The 24,311-nt window shown below is 36.1% G+C and overlaps 2 protein-coding genes across 3 annotated transcripts in view; one reads left to right on the forward strand and one right to left on the reverse strand.

The window, feature by feature from the left end:
• The window catches only part of LOC134671834 (receptor-type tyrosine-protein phosphatase kappa), a 160,654-nt gene extending 152,698 nt beyond the window's left edge, over positions 1 to 7,956 (reverse strand). For both annotated transcript variants that reach the window (XM_063529682.1, XM_063529681.1), the window contains exon 1: positions 7,725 to 7,956. In XM_063529682.1, coding sequence (XP_063385752.1) covers positions 7,725 to 7,914 — 190 coding nt within the window. In that variant the 5' untranslated portion in view covers positions 7,915 to 7,956. The remainder of the gene's footprint in view (positions 1 to 7,724) is intronic.
• Positions 7,957 to 20,058: 12,102 nt separating this feature from the next.
• LOC134671807 (uncharacterized) lies at positions 20,059 to 21,871 on the forward strand. The gene is made up of 2 exons (XM_063529633.1): positions 20,059 to 20,720; positions 21,149 to 21,871. Coding segments are annotated over exons 1-2 (567 nt in total). The 5' UTR covers positions 20,059 to 20,155; the 3' UTR covers positions 21,151 to 21,871.
• The last annotated feature ends 2,440 nt before the right edge of the window (positions 21,872 to 24,311 follow it).

The following is a 24,311-nucleotide window of genomic DNA, read 5'->3' on the forward strand; positions in this document are numbered from 1 at the left end:
TGAATTAACAACAAGCAAAAGTAATAACAACACATCAACAATTTAAAAAAATACAATTAACTGCAACTATCAACACAAACTAACGTATTACAATATTTACAATGGCTTATTATTAACCGGGCAGCTAAAATATTAAACAGGAACTTTCATTGGGCATGTAATAATATAATTTGGCAGTGCATTCATATTTTAGCGCCAAAAATATATATATTAGCCTCAAATATAAGCATCATATTATTAAAAAAAACTGGCAGCAAAATCAAGCCACCCAAAAAAATATAGGGAATTTAAAGTGATAGGTTGGCGACTAAAATAATAAATTGGCGACTAATATTGTAAAGCGATCATAAAATTTAGCGGTCATCTAGTTGTTCACAACTAAGTAATCAACTATAGGAGCATTCCATGAAATTGTCTACCGTTGTCCCGTACAAACGCGAAGTTTCTGAAGGTTTAAAGGTATAAGAGTTTCCTTTTCTATGACAAATGGTCAAAAATATGCACAGAAAAATAATCGCCTGCTTTAAATGATGAGAAAAAGTCTCAACACAGGAAATAAAATGCGTTTGTACGGGACAGCCTGTGGAATGCTCCTATAACCTATAGTAACTCAAGGTTGTACCAAAATGAGACGAAAACTGTTGAATTGTTAAACAATTCAAACAACAAAAAAACAAACAAAAACAACAAAAAAAACAACAGAATCGGCTTGTTGGTAAAGGAATAAGCAAATAGAGTCACAGAAAATAACAATGCTCTATTAACGTTTAGGAAATTCTGTCGTTTCATGCGTGTGTTGTCGCAATAAACTTGTTTTGGAGCTGTTCTGGTCACCGCAGGCGAATTGTTCACATATGTGCTGTAGGGTTTAGATGTCAAGAACTATTGGCGAATGGACTATATGCATTGGACAGTAATAGCGACTGAACAACGCGTGCATTGGAGGTTAACAGCCATTTAATTTGATTTGTAGCATGCTACAATCCAAAACCACCAAACCAAACCACCAAATGCCAAACCAAACCAAACCAAATGACAAACCCAAATAAATGCAATACCAAATGGTAGCGGGTTATTAGCCGAAATAATATAGGTAGTGAATTCAATGAAAACCAGTCTTAGAGTGTGTGGCGTCTCATAAATCTGTGCCACAAAATGAAGAGTAGGAAAGTCAGCGTCAAAAAGAGTGTATCTGACTACGCGTCAAAAGTAAGTATCCACTCTCTTAGGTTAACAAAAAGTTCAAGTAACGCGAGAGCCTAATTCTCCCAAAGAACTGAAAAATCTACTCTCTTCTGTGCATCTGAGCATAGTCGGTTGAATATAGGGGAAGCCTACTTCCAAGGTTGTATGTATTAATATGTACAATTACATAGAATTTGATTGATGGAAAATATAATCGAAAATTTGAGACATCGGTCTCGGCTCGCCTCACCTTTATCTAAAAAAACCGGCCAAGTGCGAGTCGGACTCGCGCACGAAGGGTTCCGTACGTAAAAATCACGTATGTTGTATGGGAGCCCCACTTAAATATTGGTTATATTCTGTTTTTAGTATTTGTTGTCATAGCGGCAACAGAAATACAGAAATATAAAAAATTTCAACTGTCTAGCTATCACGGTTCATGGATACAGCCTGGTCATAGATAGACGGACGGACGGACGGACAGACGGACGGACATTCTTACACAGATTGACTAAGTCCCACAGTACGCTCAAGAAGGCTTGTGTTGTGGGTACTCAGACAACGATATATATAATATACAAATACTTAAATACATAGAAAACACCCATGACTCAGGAACAAATATCTGTATCATCATACAAATAAATGCCCTTACTGGGATTCGAACCCAGGACCATCGGCGGCCATCGCAGGCAGGGTCACTACCCACTAGGCCAGACCGGTCGTCAACCGTCAGTAATAGGGTCCCGTTTTTACCCTTTGGGTACGGAACCCTAAAAACAACAAAGATTGAAGACTCCATATTTGGCGTGAGCTTCATGTGATTGATCACTCACTACGCAGACAATAATTTCTTTAGACCTCATCCAAAAATCACAAAGAACGGTTAAATGATTTATTATGTTCTTTGCGTCATAAATCATATTATTGACACGTTAAATGTAATAAACGAAGGACTACTTGTGTCGAAAAAGAACTCAATCGAAGTGTAATATTTTTCTGACACAGGTACGATTTAAAAGTTCAACAGCCGGAGATTTACGGTTCGAAAATCTAACACTAACAATAAACCTGAAGGTGTACACTGAGAGAAAAGTACAACAAAAATACACTTAGAATTACAAAAATAAACTTAATCCGGGGACAAGGAGAGTTAACTAATAGGAACAAATTGACTTTTGCAATTTCTATTAGTTCTTGCAATTTCTATTATCTGTTTGTTGAAATTATATTTGGGATTACTGAGCTGTTTGTTGTTGTTTACTGACATGTTTATTTTTGTAATTCTAAGTGTATTTTTGTTGTACTTTTCTCTCAGTGTAGGCATAATGTAAAACAAATATTTGTTCTGCTAATAAAAACTCTTACGGCCCGATTCTACCTTTAAGATACGTCAAATAATAGATCTGGAAACGATATGGATTAGATATGTCAGTGTCAAATGTGACTTTTCTTCAAACAGATACGTCACTTTTGACACTGACATATCTAATCCATAACGTTTGCAGATCTATTAATTGACGTATCTTAAAGTTCGAATCCGGCAGTTAATTTAAAATATGTAGGTACTGTCCATTGAAATTAAATGAAATGAAATAGTAAGGCCTGATTCGAATTCAATCTGCCAAATTGAAAACCCTATTAATGGTACTGAAGCTAGCTGAATCAAGATTTGTTTTTCCATAATTTATTGAAAATTTGTTTAAAAATTGTTATTTATAAGTAAATTCATCATTTTCCATTTCTTCCCGCTCCTGTCGTTAGTTTTGTTGTATGCCCTCCATCATACATCCGACAGTGTTTTTTGACAGTTTCTTAGTTTGAGTCCTATCAAGAAAAATGTTTATTTTGAAATATTATATTGCATATAGTTTTTGTTGTTTTAACGAACTAATTCCTTGGACACTCCACTCCATACCGTTCAATAGGTCAATACTGTGGGACTTTGTTGAATCAAGTTTTTTGGTCCGATTTCGAGGGTACTGGCTTAAGCATGCTGATTGCCTCATAAACATCGTGGATCATCTCCAAATATTATCAAAGTAATATTGGAAATCCGCATTATTAAACTAAAGCTGCGAACCGTTTCTTTTAGTGATGTTGGTGTCGATTTCTCTGTCGAAAAGTAACCAATGCCCGGTAACTGACACCACATCGACGAAATTCCTGATACGCCAGATATTTGAAGATATGTCTAGATCCTCATTGTTTCATGGATATTGCAATGAAATTACCTTTCAGTATTGGTATAATATTAGGTAACAGGTTATGTTGGAAATTAGTTATGTGCAAGTTTCTTCCATACTTATCAAGTTTTTGACAGCAATTTGGCGCCTAATTAAAAAGACGGCGGCGTTTATTTGATTTTTTTGATCATCTTAGAATTGATAAAAAAAAAATTTTTTGGTATAATAATTTTGTGATTCTGATAATTATAATGTCGTAGTGTATATATAAAGTAAGCTAGAAAATATCCAAGAAAAATCACTCTGAATTTGTCAAATTTGTTTCGAATCAGGCCTTAGTTTATGTAACTGCTACATAATGAAAGGCATTAAAATACGAGTGTGGGTTTAAGAAACGAACGAAGTGAGTTTCTTAAAAGGATCACACGAGTGTTTTAATGCCTAATTATGTACAGTTACATACACTACTTTATCTACACACATATTATTACCTTCTATTATATATTCACTAACCTCATATTTCAACCGACATCCATCGTTGCTGTCTGACTTAACTCGCAGATTTGAGAGGTGGCGGCTCCTAAATATCTTTTTATCACTCATTTTACACGATACTTTTGCTTAAAGTTTGTTTAAAAACAACTATCAAATCAATTTTATAACCTAAAACTAATTAAAAGATGAAACTGTAAGTCAAATGGCGGTAAATGAAAACTTTTTTTCACAAATGTCACGCATCCGTAGTTTTTTTTAATTCATAGACAAAAAAATGAAGTCCCTATTCTCATGCCACTCGAGATCAAATGTCGTACGGTTTATATTAAAAAAATATACCGAATTGACGTTTCGTATCGATAATTGTTTTAATATCTATGGATACTAGAATAGACACCCACTTGAGTTTTGACAGCTGTTCCAAATTTAAAACTCATAACCTTACAAAAATCTGTAAAGTTATAACTTTAAAGTACAAATTTTACCTACTACCACAGATAAGAAAGTTCTCATAGTAAAATTGGTTGTGATAATGCTGGTCATTTCCTACGGTTTCTGAATGCATTTTAGAGCAGTAATGATATGTGCGTAGATAAAGAATTTATTAGACACAACAATTTTAAGATTAACAGATATTTAATACCTATAAGACATGGTTTTGTAACTTGTTGTCTCAAAGAGGATAACACTCAGCTTGAATAAAAAAATGTACACTCAGCAACAAAATTACATCGCCACTTATAAATTAATTCATTCATAATTTTGAATTTTGCAGCTTTCTGTATTTTATATCCAGATTATGCAATTGTATCAGTCACGTTACCAGCGTGAAAAAAAAACAAACAGAGGGCCGGTGACGGGTAAAACATATGAGTGGCGCCTGACGTAGCTCTCGTAATGGCCGCACGTTCGCGGGTAGTGCGTCCGGAGTACGTTGCCGAATTTCAATGAGCTACGCACTGAGGGCCAACCGCGAACCACGTTCGACGTGTTGCCTCTCTGTCGCACTTGTGAATTCGTTCGTAAGTGTGACAGGGAGGCAACACGTCGAACGTGGTTCGCGGTAGGCCCTCTGATTTGACATATTGCAAGTTTCCACATCGTTTCTCACGAGTATACCTGATAACTTCAATTGATACGGACAGCCGAGCTCTATGAGGTAAGTTTGGAGATGAAATTTGTAAATGTTAGAATAACATAAATATATTTATTTCAAACCAGCTTCTGCTCGCGACTATTTTTCTTAATTAAAGACAACCAGACTATGACTTTCTTAATTAAAGACAAGATGGTAACATAAAAGCTTGTAAAAAACCGGACTAATGCCAAGAAGGCATCCCCTTGCGGTTCAAAGGTCAGATGTCAGTTCGCTGTCGGTAAAAGCCGTGCTTGAGAAGAATTGAATTGATTTTTAGGATAAAGTTGTCTAAAGCGACTGGCTCTTTTAGTTCACTACCAATTGTCTTGGAAGTTAACCTTTTAGGTCTCTAGACTCTCTAGAGATTATCGGATGATTTACAGACTTTACTGAACTTTTATAACGCACCTCCGCATTTTCTGCAAATTTATCGGACAAAGTTATCCAAAGTAATGCTTCGTAACAAACATAATTTGGAACAAGCATAATTTATGGGAAACGGGAAATTATAAACTGTTTCTTAATGTACAAGTACTTGGTTAAAATGTTCGTACATTAATCTTAAATTTGCCAAAGATGCGCTCAACTGAGGAAGTTAAATTAGTTAAATAAATGAAGCTAATATTTTACCTAATAGCTGAATATTTACATTGAACAAGTATCAAAATTCTTAGTAACCTAAGCTAGTTTAAAATTAAGTTTTTTTTTAAAGTTTCCACGAGTACGAGTAAATACCCACTTAAGGGGTGTGCACAGTGTGCACTGCACACCGGCTTGTGTGTGGGTGACGTGCACATGAGTGTACGCTAAAATGTTTGAGCCGCACACGCACACGTCACGCAAGCGGTGTGCCGTCTCTCATAAGGATCTGTATACTACAACGCCGCGCCGCACGCGCACGTTCACGTCACGCACACGCCGCCGGTGTGCACAGGCCTTTATTAATCACAATAAGTAAGCAATTCAATGTCAGTAATTTTTACTGGTAAACTGTGTATAAAATATTATATCAGGAATTAGTAGTGTACCTAAAGATAATTTCAGTGGACTTATTTCCAACGCCTCAAAGTAGCGGAGAAGAATTTGTGAAGATTACTTTCTTGATGGTCACGACTCAGCCCGCTAACAACACCTTTCATTTTTTACGAGTGTTTAAAAACAAAATGAGTTAGTTTATAAAGCCGGGAACTTTCACGGATTTCATGTGACAACTTCAACCTTGTCGCTGTTACAACTTTTTTAATTATGTGAATAAAAGTAATTCTGGGTAGCGTTCAGTTCCGAGTGGATTACTCGCTCGTCGCTGGCGTGACGAGGCTTGGACAGATTTTGGACGGATCCGCGAAATTGTTGATTTATTGGAGTTTGTGGAAATACTGGTTGTGTATTCACAAAGCGGGGTATGTTTTTAACTGGTCGGTGCACTGATCTATACATGCCGGTTTAAATCGATTTCATATTCCCTTTAAAGCTTATTATTTACTTACAAAGTACCAATAGACTTTTTGTTTTTGTTCAAGTTACATTATTTACACACATGTACGGTGGTGGAAAGCTGGTGAATAATTATCTACTACATTTGAATATTTTAATTTTTAACAAGCAGAAATGTCTGCGAACGATGCTATTAGATATCCAGAGGCCGTGAGTTCAAGTCTCACCCAAGACAGTATTTTTACCACTTTTAAATTTATTCTAAGTTTATGATTAACTATGTTGTGGTCGAGGGCTTGGCTGAAGTGTGCGACGTATTTGTATTTTGTTAAGTAAGTAAAACGAATCATAATAAAAGAGGTGCCAAAGCTTTTATTATCCGATGCAAGGACATCGTGGAATATTCCATTACGATATTGAAGCTGAGTATGAACTAATAAACGTAAGACTGTTGAGGAGTATCTGCCGTATTCGAACTTCAAGATATTCACAAGAGACGACACGTACTAGATCCATTCGAGATACGTTATAGTTTAGATATCAACTAGTTCTCGTTTGCAGCGCAATTCGGGCAACCAATGTCACTTTTACGTCAGATTGAGTAAGATATCTATTAGATGTGAATTGGATGTCTAAGTCATATCCTGTGGAAATCGTTCAAGAGTATCTCCAGAATCGGGCAAATGTCAAATTTGACAGTAGATCTTAAACATATCGTTATCGTATATTTGTGATGTCTAAAAGATATCTAATAGATGTCTATTTTAAATCCGAATCGGGCCCTATGTCAATAAAACCTCACGAACAATAATATTTTCGACGGTTTGTTGTAACTGGGTCTATATTGCGTCGCATAATAATTAATTGTCCTTATGTAAACGCATAAAACTCATCTCGCATAATTTTTATTGTGCTGAAACTATTAACATTTCTGAAAAATATAAAACCTGGCCTAACCTACCCTATTCTACACAACCTATGCAAAATATTTTCGAGAATACTTTCTGTTTCAGCTGGAGAAAAATTATGCGATAAGAGTTTTATGCGTAATGCAGTAATGCATTAGGACTTTAGGACAATCAATTATTATGCGACGAGATAGGCACCGTATGTGAAAGTAGCGGAAACTTTCCAAAAAGTTGGAAAAGTTCTCGAAAATTTCACAGAAATAGAAAATTACGGTTCCCATACAAAAAAAAACCGAATTTTTTCAAGTGGAAATTTTGAAATTTTTCGACAGCACATCAGTAGGTGCAACCAGCCCTTAGTTTATAAACTAAACTCACCAAATGATATAAGCCCGCTGTTCAGCATGCTAAGCTTGATGGTGTTAGGGATGGACACCAGACTGGTAGCCCCGGTCCTCTCGCCTCCCTTCGACTTCTTCTCGCCAGCCCTCGTCGACGACCTCGAGCGAGGCTGCCGACGCTGGCTGTTAGCCACCGACGTGCCTCGCTGACCCGTCCGAGACGACATGATGTTTTTAACTTAGTTTCACTATTATACACTGGCACTTTACACTATGAACTTTGCACTGTAACACTAGGTTTAAGCGTAATATTCATATCAAAACATTTAATACACACACTGACGTTTTAACGTTATTAGGAAGTGGGGTTGGATGGTGAAGCCGCTACGCGCCGAAGCATAGTTTTGGTCACCGCCTGAAACAATAAGAACAATTGTTTATTAAAATAATAAAGTATACTTCCTTATAAAAAATCTATCATAAAATAAATAAAAAAAAGAGTTCATTTTTTTCTCAATATTATATAACCATTTGTAAAAACCTTAACCTTAACGGTATATGTAACGAACTCGATACCTAAAACGCTTTTTTAAAATTCCAATTTGTATAATGACAATTTGACACATCCAATGTCGAAAGGCGACTGAACAAGTGGAAGAACACTGCGCGTGCGCCTACGGCGTTTACGTCACCGCAAGTTTCAGGAGCATTTATCTTGATCACTCGAGAGAACCAGTATAAGAGAGCTCTCCGATTGCCCGTCAGTTATTATCGATCTCGAGACCATAATACGCTGGTTTTGTCCAAGAATTCGTCCGGAATGGCATTCAGAAATATTCTTGATTTGACTTTGCCCCGACAGCATCTCTTTCGTACTTGTATTTTTTAAAATTCGGACTCGTCTACAACTCTCGCGCTCAGCTAGAAACATCTACCTACGTCCATGTTAACGGAAAATTCGTCAACCTTATTGCGAAGCCAAAAAGTTCACCGTTAGAAGTGTACAGTACACTGTACCTACATGTATAGTCAGCCAAGAAAGTGGTTTACCACTTTTCGACTATATCAATCAGACGATAGAGTCGAAAAGTGGTAAACCACTTTCTTGGCTGACCGTACACGGCCTCTACGACCGGACACGATTATGAATGAAACTAAAATAACCCTTACGAGTAAAAGAATGAATTGTTTACGCCAATTTGACGATCGGCATTCTGTTTTTCGTTTAGCGCGAAATTGTGTCATTTCCATAAAATGTCAGTGAGAAATACCTATGAATTGATGATTAAAATAATGTTGTTTTCTTTTGAGCCAAAGTCCCCCGCTGCGCCGCTTTCATGTTAGTAATGAATGATATGAAAGAATGATTCCAATGATCGAAAATAATGAACGACATACTGTTTCACAACTTCGTATAAACGAAATACAATTTGTAGTTGTACATGTACAATATTTATCACAAAACAGAACGATATTTTGGACTATTCCAATCGACTACACCCAGAAAATTCTAATGCCGACCACTGACTAACAGGCCGCCGGACGATATCGGCCTGTCAGAACAAAAATTTGACAGTTTCGAACAACTGACCGCCCGATTTCGTCCGGCGACCTGTTAGTCAGTGGTCGGCTGAAACTATGATAACGTGTGAAAATTAGGCATCTGGAGCTCACGTTACACTGGTGCCCCCCGAAAACTCGCCAGTTACCTCGCCCAAACTCGCGCAACTATTAGAATACTGAGAATACACGGTTTCGGCGTTCGCTTTTGACTCAACCATGATGAACGAACTTAATTGAAAATGCAATTTCGCTGCAGTAAATATCAATACCTACAGTACGTTTGTATGCGAGAACAGTTCAATTATGAAAACGTCATTTTACGTTGCGATGCAATGGAAGAAGTTTGATGCACTGTGGTGATGGAGGTTGAAATGTTTTACTGGGAAAAATACTTAAACAGTGTACACTACATCATGTGGCAGTTTTTTGCATGCAAATGCTTGATTTGTTGATGAAAATATGTATATCTATATGCTTATAACATTTGAGGAATTCCCTCAATTCCTTACGGTTCCCATCATCAGAACTAGATTTGACAAAAATGTGACCAACTTGGAATTAGGTAGGTATATACGTTTGACCAAAAAATCTTGTTCCAAATCGGTTCAGAAATAACGGATATCTAAGGTAAAAGAACTGTCAAACTGATATCCACCTCCTTTTTTAAAGTCGGTTAGAAACTTTCCCTAGTACTCAATTAACCCACAAAAGTGACTCATCAACGTTGCTAATTACTAATTATTCATGCCAAAAACTTTTATACTAGATATCTTGAAAAACTATAGACGCAATGTCACTTTCCTGCTATTGAAACTGCCAACTCCAAGGTCATCATCTTCCTCACGTTATAGGTACCGGCATTTTTGCCCCGGCTCGGAGCCTGGGGTCCGCTTGACAACTAATCTCAAGAATTTGCAACTCCAAGATTCTAACTTTACAATTTGTTATGGGTTTGAACTGGTTTTGATACGACTTGACGATCGTATTGATTGGCGCGCGTCTTACGCACGATGTTCACTTGATTTCACATTTTGCTTGATTTTCATGCCAATCAGCGTGAAAAATAGGTAAATTAAAAACATGTCATAAATGCGAGTTCTTCAAAACGAGCATAGTAAATCAGTTATGTTGTGATTAACTAATTTAATAACTATACCGGGTGTGGCCTGTAACATGAGCAAATAATTAAAACATAGATTGTACTCCTCAAACGGTGACACTTATGTTCTACAACTTTTAAAAATTATGAATTATATAGACTCCCTATTTTTCATACAAAATAAATATTATCTTCAATGGACGCCAACGTCACGCGTTGTGATTGACGTTGCTTGTCACGCCTTAAACAAAACAAAATTCGCATACATTGCGTCTTAGAATAAACTTTGAAGTGTATTAAAAATCAAACCACAAGTTATTTTTATAAGTCCGTGAACAAATGTTAGTCAGTATGAGGACAGTTTAATTTTTTGCTCATATTACAGGCCACACCCGGTATATATGTATATCGTAATACTAAAGATACATCAGTGTAATTAAAAGTAAAGATTTATAGGCCTTGGCTTATTTTTAAAGTTTAAAGTTAGCGAACTAGCTCAGAAAGCTATCTTGTTTTCAGGTTACTGATTACATTATAGTCCTAATTATAAAGTACATTTGATAAGTTTACGTATGACGGTATTTTTAGACTTTGCTGTGCATCTGCGGTATAAAGAATAAAGATGCTCACATTTTTATGAGCGTGTTTTTACCATCCGTTATTACCCGTGTAGGCCGCAGTTTATCAAAGCTAAATCCGCCTTCTAGCTGTCGTAAAATATAGTTAATTTTAACACATTTCCTACGTAATGTGTTAATAAGAATACAAACATTTATTTGTAAACAAGATATATACAGTGGTATTACTAAAAGAAATAAATAACTAGCTTAAATCTAAAATAGGCCTTTGAGGCATTGTGCCAAGGATGCTGGCGGCATTTCCTCGCTGTATCGCAATACTGATATGTTTGAGCGAGGTAGCCGCCAGCCCTCCGGTCACCAGTAACGTCAACCAGACGCTTCGCGATTTCTGCGAACAACTTATGCGCGCTGGGACCCCATGGACCTAGAGTTTCAACACTTTCAACTTTTGGAGAGATTCTGTAAATGGTTTCGAATCGGAAGTAGGGGATAATTGTAAATTAAACGTTTAATGAGATAGCAGATGGTTGATTTCCCTGTTTCAGAATACAGTTACTATCAGATAGGTAAATTGAAGTAAATGATGTGATTGTGATTTAATTGTGGTAAGGTGCACTTAAATATATTTTGATAGTCATTAGCCTGAACGCAAACCGAATTAATTGCGCTAATGAGTGATAGGTAGATATTTAAATAAATTATAGGTACTTACGAGTATATCGCACTCACATTTTTAAACAAATTTATATCCTGATGACGAAATAGTAAATTACGCGGCAGTTCATACCGCAGATATCACGTCCATGTGTATGAATGGCCCAGAAATAAACAGTGAGTCAAGGAATGCCTCCACCGAGTCAAGGGCGACCTGTATTTGTTGTATGTAATATTGCTCGGGAGCTGGAATTTTCCGCGGCTTACGCTGCGTCTTACGTAGGCGAACAACTCGCGAACGCAACGCGACGCGGCGGGCCCAAGGCGTTCGCGTTCGCAACGAGATAGCCCACGTAGGACACTTCTATAGGTATCAACGGATTGATTCACCCCGCGCCGCATCGCTTTCGCGTTCGCGTGTTGTTCGCGTTACAGTTTTAACATAAATACGAGATATTAACGTAGGTTATTAAGGTACAGAGCAAACTAATCTTGACTTTGAGAGAGTGCAAGATGGTGATGTATCCTATATACATGCCGTAAATGCCTTGATGCAGAAAACTGAAATTTGAATATAATAACGCCATCTACAATAGCTAAAGGCCAATGATATCATAATATCTAAAGCCTATTTAGTTCATTTACAGTCTACGAGAACTTACGAAGAGGAAAATACGAGAACTGCGGTATTTTATGTATTTGATCGCTTGGCTCAATGTAACTAAGAAACTTCTTTCAAATCAGTCAGTCCATTGTGAATATGATTCGAGTTATTCATTCATATGCACACACAAACCCAGTTACTCACGCATCAAACGCATCAGTTTCAAACGCATGTACTGTGGCGAGCAAGATGTACCTAGGGGATATCTCTAGGTACATACTCGTAATACCATTACCTCTACTTCTTCATTTTTAGGGTTCCGTACTCAAAGGGTAAAAACGGGACCCTATTACTAAGACTCCGCTGTCGGTCTGTCCGTCCGTCCGTCTGTCTGTTTGACCATCAACAGGCTGTAACTCATGAACCGTGATAGGCAGACAGTTGAAATTTTCACAGATGATATATTTCTCTTGCCGCTGTAACAAAAAATCCTAAAAACTAAATACAGTGAAACCTGGATAAGTGAGATCTCAAGGGACGAGCAAATTTGTCTCACTTAAAGAGGTTTTCCACTTACACAGGCTCCCAGTTAGCCAGGTACAAATAAATTTTTGTCTCATTTACAGAGGGTTCCATTAATAGAGGTGAGAATGGAGTATATTTCAGTTATAGAGGTGGTTAATAAGGTATTTAGTAATTATCTTTAAAAATAAATAAGGTAAAATAATCCTTCCCCTAATTATTTTTTAAGTCTGTTGAAATATTTATTTGAATTTATTTTGAATGATTCTCCAAAAGATAGATATTTCTAAATTAAATTTGATACGGACTTCATTGCGTATTAGAAATGTAATAAATGAAAATTTTTTTTCGTGTCTTATCAAAATTTCTGCTTTCGTTTCAATAGTTTTAACTACTTACATAAATTAACGAAATCAAACTTGAAGTTGTTTAGACACAATAAGCAAATGCGGAATTTATGGATAGACTAAGAGTTAGTAAGAACACGGAAATTGTTCAATGATGTCCAAGTTAGAGAGGTCATAGATTGACGTTATCTCAGATACAGAAGTCAATTCCCTATAAAATTCTAAAAAACAATTAGGAAAATGTAATCTTATAAATATAGTCTCAGTAAAAGAGGTAAAATACACTCTCTGTCTCAATTATAGAGGTAAATGTGACTATAAAATCACAACAACGAATCCCAGTTATAGAGGTTCGTTTTTTCTCAGTAACAGAGGTAATTCAGTGCTAAAGTGTCGGGACCGCACCATGAGTCCCAGCTATAGAGGTTTCTCACTTATCCAGGTCCCACTTAACCAGGTTTCACTGTATTTGAGTGGGGCTTCCATACAACAGACGTGATTTTTTTGCCATTTTTTGCGTAATGGTACGGAAACCCTTCGTGCGCGAGTCCGACTCGCACTTGGCCGGTTTTTCATTTCGACGTCTCATTATTAATTTCACGCACTCCGACATTGTTAACGTTGTTAATCCAACAAAATGGATCTCAACCACTATCAAAAATTCACTATACGCAACCTACCTCGGCGGTGTGCCTACATTTTCATTCATACAACCGTCCAATATAAAGAGATCTGCTACTCTGGTTACATTTACTAAGTTCCTTGTACAATTTCTGTGATTTGACGGATCAAATTAAGCTGGTGACGGGCGCCTTGAAACAGGGGGCCTACCGCGAACCACGTTCGACGTGTTGCCTTTCTGTCGCACTTGTAAATTCGTACGTAAGTGTGACAGGGACGCAACACGTCGGACGTGGTTTGCGGTAAGCCCTCTGAGGCTTACCAAGGCAAAGAACAAGGGTCGTGACCCGCGTTTCATATGATAAATCTCTATGTTATTCTTGTAAAGGACTTGGTATAAGCAAAATGTTAATATTTTACGGTGGAGCTGCGTTGATACCTTTCATGCTTTTGCGTTGTCTCATTTATCTGGAGAAAAAGAAAAAATATATTTTTTAACATTTAGGGTGAAGAGTTGAGGCAGACATCTAATTAAATAAATAAATTAACATGATCATCACGTACCTCAGCTATTTAAAAAAGGTTTTAGCTTTTAGAAGTTTTCTGATTGTAAATTACTTTCAACGGTTAAACCTAATGATTCAAATGCATCGGGAACTCTTCTTCCGTTGTTCAGGGTTTTAATTTGAGATCACACGAATATAGCTATTTTATAGAATCTAGCCATTTATTTCTATACAATCAATCAATCAATCAATCAATCAATCAATCAATGTCTTTATTTTGCATAAAAAGTGGTACATAATAGAAGTAATCTATATATATAAATGCAAGTGTCCTGACTGACTGACTGACTCTGACTGACTGATTCATCAACGCAGAGCCGAAACTACAAAAGCCAGAAAGTTGAAATTTGCACACCAGACCAGATTGCATTTATAAAGTGTACAAGAGATAAGAAGCGATTTTGAGAAATTCAACCCCTAAGGGGGTTAAAAAGGCGATGAAAGTTTGTATGGGGTTAAAGTTTTCTTTTAAGCTAGGAATTTGAAACTTCGTAAAAAGACATATTATTAAAATACAAGAAAACTAATTTCAGCGTTTTTGAAAATTCATCCCCTAAGGTGGTGAAAAAGGGGTTGAAAGTTTGTATGGATATCAAAAAAATTTTCAAGTGGTGGACTTGAATCTTTGTATTTAGGGATATTATTAGAAGACAGGAAAAGTAATTTCAGCGTTTTGTAAAATTCATCCCCTAACAGGGTTAAAAAGGGGTTGAAAATTTTAATCCATTACAAATGCTTTGAAACTTCGTAGAAAGGCATAATAGCCGATTACAAAAAAAGTCATTGCAACGTTTTTGAAAATTCAACCCCTAAGGGGGTTAAAAAGGGGATGAAAGTTCGTCTTCGGGTGCAAATTTTATTTTAAGTTAGGAACTTGAAACTTTGTAAAAAAGTATCAAATTCAAATACAAGAAAAGTAATTTCAGCGTTTTAGAAAATTCATCCCCCAAGGTGGTGAAAAAGGGGTTGAAAGTTTGTATGGATATCAAAAAAAATTTCGAGTGCGGGACTTGAATCTTTGTATTTGGGGATATTATTAGAAGACAATAAAAGTAATTTCAGCGTTTTGTAAAATTCATCCCCTAACAGGGTTAAAAAGGGGTTGAAAATTTTAATCCATTACAAATGCTTTGAAACTTCGTAGAAAGGCATAATAGCCGATTACAAAAAAAGTCATTGCAACGTTTTTGAAAATTCAACCCCTAAGGGGGTTAAAAAGGGGATGAAAGTTCGTCTTCGGGTGCAAATTTTATTTTAAGTTAGGAACTTGAAACTTTGTAAAAAAGTATCAAATTCAAATACAAGAAAAGTAATTTCAGCGTTTTAGAAAATTCATCCCCCAAGGTGGTGAAAAAGGGGTTGAAAGTTTGTATGGATATCAAAAAAAATTTCGAGTGCGGGACTTGAATCTTTGTATTTGGGGATATTATTAGAAGACAATAAAAGTAATTTCAGCGTTTTGTAAAATTCATCCCCTAACAGGGTTAAAAAGGTGATGAAAGTTTGTATGGGGTTAAAGTTTTCTTTTGAGCTACGAATTTGAAACTTCGTTAAAAGATATATTATTAAAATACAAGAAAACTAATTTCAGCGTTTTTGAAAATTACGCCCCAAAGGTGGTGAAAAAGGGCTTGAAAGTTTGTATGGATATCAAACATTTTTTCGAGTGTGGGACTTGAATCTTTGTATTTAGAGATATTATTAGAAGACAGGAAAAGTAATTTCAGCGTTTTGTAAAATTCATCCCCTAACAGGGTTAAAAAGGGGTTGAAAGTTTGAATCCATTACAAATGGTTTTGAAACTTCTTAGAAAGGCATAATAGCCGATTACAAAAAAAAGTGATTGCAACGTTTTTGGAATTTCAACCCCTAAGGGGGTTAAAAAGGGGATGGAATTTCGTCTGCGGGTGCAAATTTTATTTTAAGCAAGGAACTTGAAACTTTGTAAAAACGTTTTAAATTAAAATACAAGAAAACTCATTCCAGCGTTTTTGAAAATTCATCTCCTAAGGTGGTGAAAAAGGGATTGAAAGTTTGTATGGATATAAAACATTTTTTCGAGCGCGGGACTTGAATCTTTGTATTTGAGGATACTATTAGAAGACAATAAAAGTAATTTCAGCGTTTTGTAAAATTCATCCCCTAACAGGGTTAAAATGGGTTTCAAAGTTTAAATCCAATACAAATGCTTTGAAACTTCTTAGAAAGACTTAACAGCCGATTAAAAAAAAAATTACAACGTTTTTGGAAATTCAATGCTTAAGGGGGCTAAAAAGGGGATGAAAATTCGTCTTGGGGTATAAAAAATGTAAGCTAGGAACTTTAACTTTTTGAAAAAAAAGGTACTAAATTAAAAAAACATGAAAACTAATTCAAGCATTTTTGAAAATCATCCCCCAAGGTGGTGAGAAAGGGGTTGAAAGTTTGTATATGGAGATCAGATATTTTGTGAGTGCGGAATGCGGAACTTGAATCTTTGTATAAGGGCATAGGTACCTATTATGAGAATACAAGAAAAGTAATTTCAGCAACCAACATCAAAATCCACTTGACTTAATTCTTCATACAACTTGCTAAAAAGGAAAAGTACTTAATTTCAACATTGATTGGATATGAAAATTATAGGTACTAAAGATGTAAAATGTTGAAGATAATATTCCACGCGGACGAAGTCGCGGGCAACAGCTAGTTAGATGATAGTTACAAGTTCACACAATTTACCAACATCTGGCATGCAAAATATGGTGGAAACAAATATTCCGAAATTTATAAACTACCATGCAAATCATAATACCTATGTCAAAACATTTCTTATAGCTAAATACACACACTACATAGTCGCATTTTGCAAATTGGAATGTCAGTTAATATAAAAGTAATTAATAAGAATCATAAGTTAAAAAATCGAAGTTACGCACTCATTTTAAAACGACATTAAATTATTTTTATATGTAAAACGTCTACTTTGCTCTGATTTTTCGTAATACAATTTCTAGCAACGAAAACTAAAGCCTAATATATCATTAGGTAATAGAAAAACCGGACAAGTGCGAGTCGGACTCGTCCACTGAGGGTTCCATACATTTTAGTATTTGTATTTAGGACAGGCAGCGGAGTTTTAGTAATAGGGTCCCGTTTTTACCCTTTGGGTATGGAACCCTAAATAAGTAAACAAATTATTTATACATTTTCGGGTAGTAACCAATGACCAAATACAAAACCGCCTGGATCAGTCACTGAACGACCTGACTTTAACTTACATTATAGCTATAGATTGCTTCTATTTTCCACTTCAAACCTTTTCCCGCTGGTAACTAAGATAATTTCCGAACTGACTGAACTTCCTCATAAAGAAATTTGAATATAAATTGATATGTTAATTTTCGTTGAACTGAAGGCGACCAATATTGTGTTAGGACGGTATCCATAACTATGTATATGTACCTATGTGTAATCTCTGTTTTGTGTTGACTGGTAGAGAATACCTTAAGGCATTAAGTTCGCCATTTGTACTTTTTTATTGTGCTATAAAGTGTGACACGGCACTTTGCATGTGTAATTCAGTTTAACGTTTTTAGGATTGTCTCGAATATAATATAGTTTTGTTTCATGGCAAGAAAGTCATTGATGTAGCAACAAAACGAATGACAGCCATTTGGCCAATTAAAAACTAATTAAATCAGATGGTGTTGCTACTTCAAATAAATCCTAAAATTATGGAATAATATTAATTAAATATTTATATCAAATCGTAATAAATAAATACAAGAAAAGGTTAAAATATGTTTATATAATTAAATATGAGTTATTTCTATATGTTGGACTTACATATAAAATTATTCCATAAATTTCATTAGTTACTGTTATTTTAATTGTGTCATCCCAGGGATAGTTAGGCTTGAGATCATTTCCTGGTTGGTTTTCGCCCTGGATGGGCATCTTTCATACATAGAACAGTGAAGCGTAATACATCATGCTCTGGTAGCATCGATCAGAGGCTTGGTTATGCAGTAGCCGCTGCATCCATGAGCTAGGGAGCTCATGCAGTTGTTATTTTTGCCACAAACAGTAAGTAGATTATGATAATATATGGATGTCCTCAGATGCAACTCCTTGTTGAATCTTTGTTTGACCATTTCGTTTTGTTTCCAGTCTGCTGGTAAAACAATGTGGTCGGGAGGGAGTATCAGAGCTGTGAGATGAGTCCACTCTAGGAATTTCCAGCTGGTGAGAAACTTAGATCATATAATGTCTCTTAGATTAGCAGAGCACATGCTTCTAGTTATTAATCTTGAAATGTTTCTTTCAGCTGACGGGATTTTTAGTTTTTATGTAACTACAAATGTGAATTCAGTCACATATCAGAGTATGGAAGTCTGTCCATATTCCTAAAACTTCAAGTGTGTCTGGGGAGCGGTTCGCCGTGAGGTTTTCGCTCTTCTGCTGGATGGAGGAGACGTCACCTTCAAACTGAGACCTTAGTCCTTCGGTGGCGCTCTGCAGTGTCGGGTCAGATTCCTGCTGCTGCAAAATCGGCTCCGGCACAGCGGAGGATGATACGTCGGGCTTGAACCGGTGGAACATTTGTTATGAGGTTGGTGTACGCTTTCCTACCATCCTAGAAGCAATTTTCCAAATTTAGAGTTGAAGAATTTAGTAGAATCATATGTGATGGCAAATGATAATTTAGGGACTAACAAATTTAGATAGGTCTGCTTGTAAATCATTTTAGAACCATTTCTGGCACGACCCAGCTCTATCGCCTGGCATATATTAATATAAGGTGCTTATGCTAGCTTGATGATTTACATGTAGAAATACTGCCGTGTTTCAAATTAGTAATAAATGATGTGTCACAAAAACTAACGTTTCATTGAATATCCTTTACTGCCCTGAATAGCTGATGGAAATAAGTTTAGCACCTGTTTGAGCTTTTGGTAAGTTTCAGTGTTTAGTTAATTTAGTAACTTTAATTGTCCGTGAGTTTCCTCAGGGTGAAGCCCACAGCCGGGCTAGGAATATTTACGTGACAATTTGGCGCCCATTACATTCCGTCTTAAAGCTTTATTTCCATCAAATTCATTTAAATAAATAAATAAATCAGTACCTACTTAGAATTTGGTTTAATAATTTATCCATCTGATATTCTGTTATATTTCATAAGTTTCATAACCCCTTGAACTCTATTACCATTTTTCGTGCAAGTACTTAGTAATTTAATTTTCTCTACACAAGTGCCATTTCGGAATAGTATCGAATCGACACTTTAAGGTCAATGAGGTCTACCGTGCCGCCTTACAAACGCCAGACTTCAGAGGACTTCAGGAGATAGGGATACGTGGGGAAATAAGAGGGAGGCCTTTGCCCAGCAGTGGGACAATATGGGCTCCTAATGATGAGTTATAATTGTTACGTTATGGTAATAGTCTATGGTTTTAGTTTATGGTCGAATTTGGATTTGGAACTTGTTTAATAAAAGATGGCTACCAATAATGTGGTCTTATAATTTACTAACCTCTAAAATAACAAATATGGTGTCAGAAGTATAAAATAATAAGTGTGAAATACAAAAATGGGTGAGTCAAGTAAAATTTCACCAAATGCGGCAAATTCGCCGGCATCACAATGTCCACAACACAAGCAGGGACATGCTTACTCATACATACGACCATTAGAATTCACGGATTCTATGGAAGAGAATTGGAAATTGTGGGTCCAAAAATTTAAAATATTTCTTCTTGCCGAGGACCTTGAAGCTGTTTCCGATGACCGTAAAACAGCTCTGCTGCTTCATAACATGGGTGACAAGGGTGTAGAAATATACAATTCGTTTAATTTGGAGCCAAAGCAAACCTTTGAAGAAGTCCTAAAGAAATTTAATGCATATTTCATTCCTAAAGTTAACATCACGATGCAACGCCACAAATTTTTTACAAGGGCACAAGGAGCTACAGAGTCCTTCGACGATTTCCTTACTGACCTTCAGAACAGAAGTATGACATGCAACTTCAGTGACAAGAGAGAGGAACTCGTGAGAGACGTTATCGTTATAGGTCTAGCTAATACCGCTATGAAGGAGAGGCTTCTGCGCACGGAGGATCTGACGCTGCAGAAGACCATCACCATGTGCAGAGCTGCGGAATTGTCTCAAAAGCAAGTTACGGAACTAACGAATGAGATAGCTGCCACCTCCGTGCTCAACGTCAGCACTGCGCCAGTACATAACGTCAACAATGTCAATACTTCAAAAACAAGAAGCGTCAAGACAAGAAAATGCTATCGCTGCGGCAATAACTGGGATCGCACGCATCAATGCCCAGCTATAGGTTGCAAGTGCCAGAAGTGTGGTATTCCTAATCATTTTGCGAAGGTTTGCAGAAACAAACAGGTTGCAGCCATAACAGAGAAGCAGGTCGAAGACGACAGCGAGGAGTCCTTCTTCGTTGGCTGTATCAACAGTGAGTGTGAATGCGAATGTGAGTGGATTGAGACTATGATTATAAATAATAAGTCTATAAACGTCAAACTAGACACTGGTGCGCAGGTAAACTGCATGTCCTTAGCTACTTATAAGTCGCTGAACCTTGATGAGAGATTTATAGTTACTAAGCGCATTAAATTAGTGACACTTCATGATAAGTGCATACCTGTCAAAGGTGTGTGCACCATTAAATCTTATCTCAAGAATGGAAAGTGTGATAACATTGATTTTGTTATTGTGAGCACAGATTGTATGACAATTTTAGGCTTAAGATCTTGCATGAAACTTAAATTAGTCACTAGAAACATGGTTCATACTATAAATGTCTCGAATAACACTGACACAAATAGAATCATGTCAGAGTATACTAATTTGTTCAATGGTATAGGCTGTTTTAAAAAACCCTATAAAATTGTTTTACAGGAAAATGCAATTCCCAGAGCCGATCCACCTCGTCGGGTCCCTATAGCACTAAGACAGAGCCTTAAGGACGAGTTGGACAATATGGTGAGACAGCAAATAATCACCAAAAATGAGGATCCGATGGAGTGGGTCAACTCATCTGTTGTAACAAAAAAGAAGAACAATAAAATACGCGTATGTATTGACCCTCGGTATTTAAATAAATTCATTATCAGAAAACACAAGCAATTGCCAACGGTTGATGACATACTAGATAAGTTATCAGGCTCTAAGTATTTTTCTAAATTTGACTGTAGCAGTGGGTTTTGGACAGTACAACTTGACTCAGAAAGTTCAAAGTTATGCACATTTTCTACTCCATTTGGTAACTACTCCTATAAACGATTGCCATTTGGACTTTCTGTGTCAACAGAAGCGTTTCAGGAACGCATGGAAGAGACTTTTAGTGATATTGATAATGTACAATTTTATGTCGATGATTTAATAATTTATGCCAGCACGGTGGAAGAACATAATAAAGTGTTACTAAATGTATTGAAAAGAGCTCAAGAATGTAATGTCAAATTCAATAGGGAGAAGTCCCAAGTTCTGTGTAGAGAAATTTCATTTCTTGGCATGATTGTAAGTGACCAAGGGGTTAAACCTGATCCAATTAAAGTAATGGCCATTTCCGAATTAAAATGCATTCATGATAAGAAAGAACTTGAACGATTTTTAGGAATGACAAATTACTTGTTAAAATTTATCAACAATTACTCGACTATTACAAGCCCGTTGCGCGAGCTTCTTAAAAAAGACATATTATTTAAATGGCTTCCTTCTCATGAAAATGCTTTTAATAAACTTAAGGAGGCATTAACAAACGCTCCCACGCTTAAATTATTTGACAGTAATAAAGATGTTGTCGTTTCGGTAGATTGCAGCTCGGAAGGAGTAGGCGCTTGTCTTTTACAAGACAGACAGCCTATTGCATACGCTTCTAAGGCACTAACTGAATGTCAGAAAGGTTATGCCCAGGTTGAACGCGAGATGTTTGCTATTGTATTTGGATGCATCAAATTCCATAAGTATATTTTAGGAAAACATACCCTAGTTGAAACCGATCATTCGGCATTAGAAATTTTATTTAAAAAACCCCTGTCTTTAGTACCTGCAAGACTACAAAGAATGATGCTTAAATTACAAGGGTATGACATTACTGTTAAGTATGTACCTGGAAAACAAATGTATATATCAGATTTTCTCAGTCGCTCTTTCCTAGTTGACAAGAATGATGAAACGAAGGAATTTGATGAAGAATTCAACAAAGAAATTGTTTGTCATGTTGAGGTCATGATAGATTCGTTGCCTATTTCAAGTGACAAGCGACAACTCATTGCCATGAAAACGAACGAGGATGCCACATTGTCCTGTTTAAAAGACTATATACATAATGGTTGGCCAAATTCTAAGAATAACCTAAATGAATTAGTAAAACCTTTCTGGAATTTTCGCAATGAGTTGTCCCTAGTCGACCAGATAATTTTAAGAAATAATCTTATTGTGATTCCAGTAGCATTACAAAAAATGATGCTAGAAATTATTCATGAAGGTCACTTAGGATTAAATACATGTCTTCGGAGAGCTAAAAACGTTCTATTTTGGCCTGGATTGACAAGTCAAATTAAAGAACTCTGCAACAACTGTCAAACATGTGCCTTATTTAGGAAAAATAATACTAAAGAACCAATTCAATTTCATGACATACCTAGACTACCATGGCTAAAGTTAGGCACTGATCTTTTTGAATTTAATAAACAATACTATCTGGTTGTTGTAGATTATTACAGTAAATTTTTTGAAGTTGCTCGATTAAATGACTTGTCTTCAAGGACTATCATCAATCATATTAAGTCTATGATAGCTAGACATGGTTGTCCTTTAGAGATTGTAAGTGACAATGGTCCACAGTATTCTTGTAAAGAGTTTAAAGAATTTGCGGATGCATATGGTTTTAAGCATATTACTTCGTCTCCTGACTACCCAAAGTCGAACGGTTTAGCGGAATCTTCGGTCAAAATTGTCAAATCTATACTAAAAAAATGTAAAGAGGATAACACAGATCCTTATATTGCGTTATTAAATTTCAGAAATAGTCCGAAGGAAAATAGCCCTTCTCCAGCTAATCTTTTGTTCAATCGGAACCTTAATGACCGTTGTCCTGTGTCTGCAAATTATTTAAAGCCTAAAATATATACTAGAAATTATTTCTTAGATAAAGAGTTGCAACATAAGGTTGAAAACCACTACAATAAAACTGCTAGGTCTCGAAGAGAATTAGAGATAGGTCAGGGTATCATGTTTAAGAAAAAGATGTCAGATGATCGCTGGCAAAAAGGAAGTGTTGTAAAGAAGGCTGACTTCCCTCGTTCTTATATTGTAAAGGATGAACAAGGTCGCCAATATAGGAGAAACAGACAACATTTGCGTAATATAAATGAATATGAGTCAACTAATTGTACTGAAAATGAGTCTGTTAATCCTAACTCTTATGTTATAAACTATGATAGTAATGATAGCGACTGTGAATCCTTTTATGAAGCAGAAGAAACTGATGATCAGGAGCTCATTGATACAAGTGAAGCGAGTCAAAGCTCTACTGGAATCAATGATACTCCGGAACCAAATCTTGACTTGTATAAGACGAGGTCTGGACGAATAGTCAAGGCTCCGTCGAGACTAATTGAATCTTAGTTATAGTTGTAGTTATAATACCTATATACTTTACTCTTTGAGTTATAATTCTGTGAAGGAGAGGAATGTTACGTTATGGTAATAGTCTATGGTTTTAGTTTATGGTCGAATTTGGATTTGGAACTTGTTTAATAAAAGATGGCTACCAATAATGTGGTCTTATAATTTACTAACCTCTAAAATAACAAATAATAATGATGAAGGTCAATGACACCTGATGGAAGTACTAGACTATCTATAGAGAACAACAACTATTTAAATTTTTTTTAAACATGCAGATACGTCTGCGAGCGATATTCAAAATTTTATATTAAAGGAAAAAAAGCGTAATTTTTCCATTTTTTCCTTTAATATAAAATTTGGAACAGCTATTTTCTTTTTCTTTGTGGGGGTTTTCAGAAAAAAATGGTACGATTTATTTTTTCGAAAA

The sequence above is a fragment of the Cydia fagiglandana genome, chromosome 16 (assembly GCF_963556715.1).
Source record: "Cydia fagiglandana chromosome 16, ilCydFagi1.1, whole genome shotgun sequence".
Taxonomy (NCBI): Eukaryota; Metazoa; Arthropoda; class Insecta; order Lepidoptera; family Tortricidae; genus Cydia; species Cydia fagiglandana.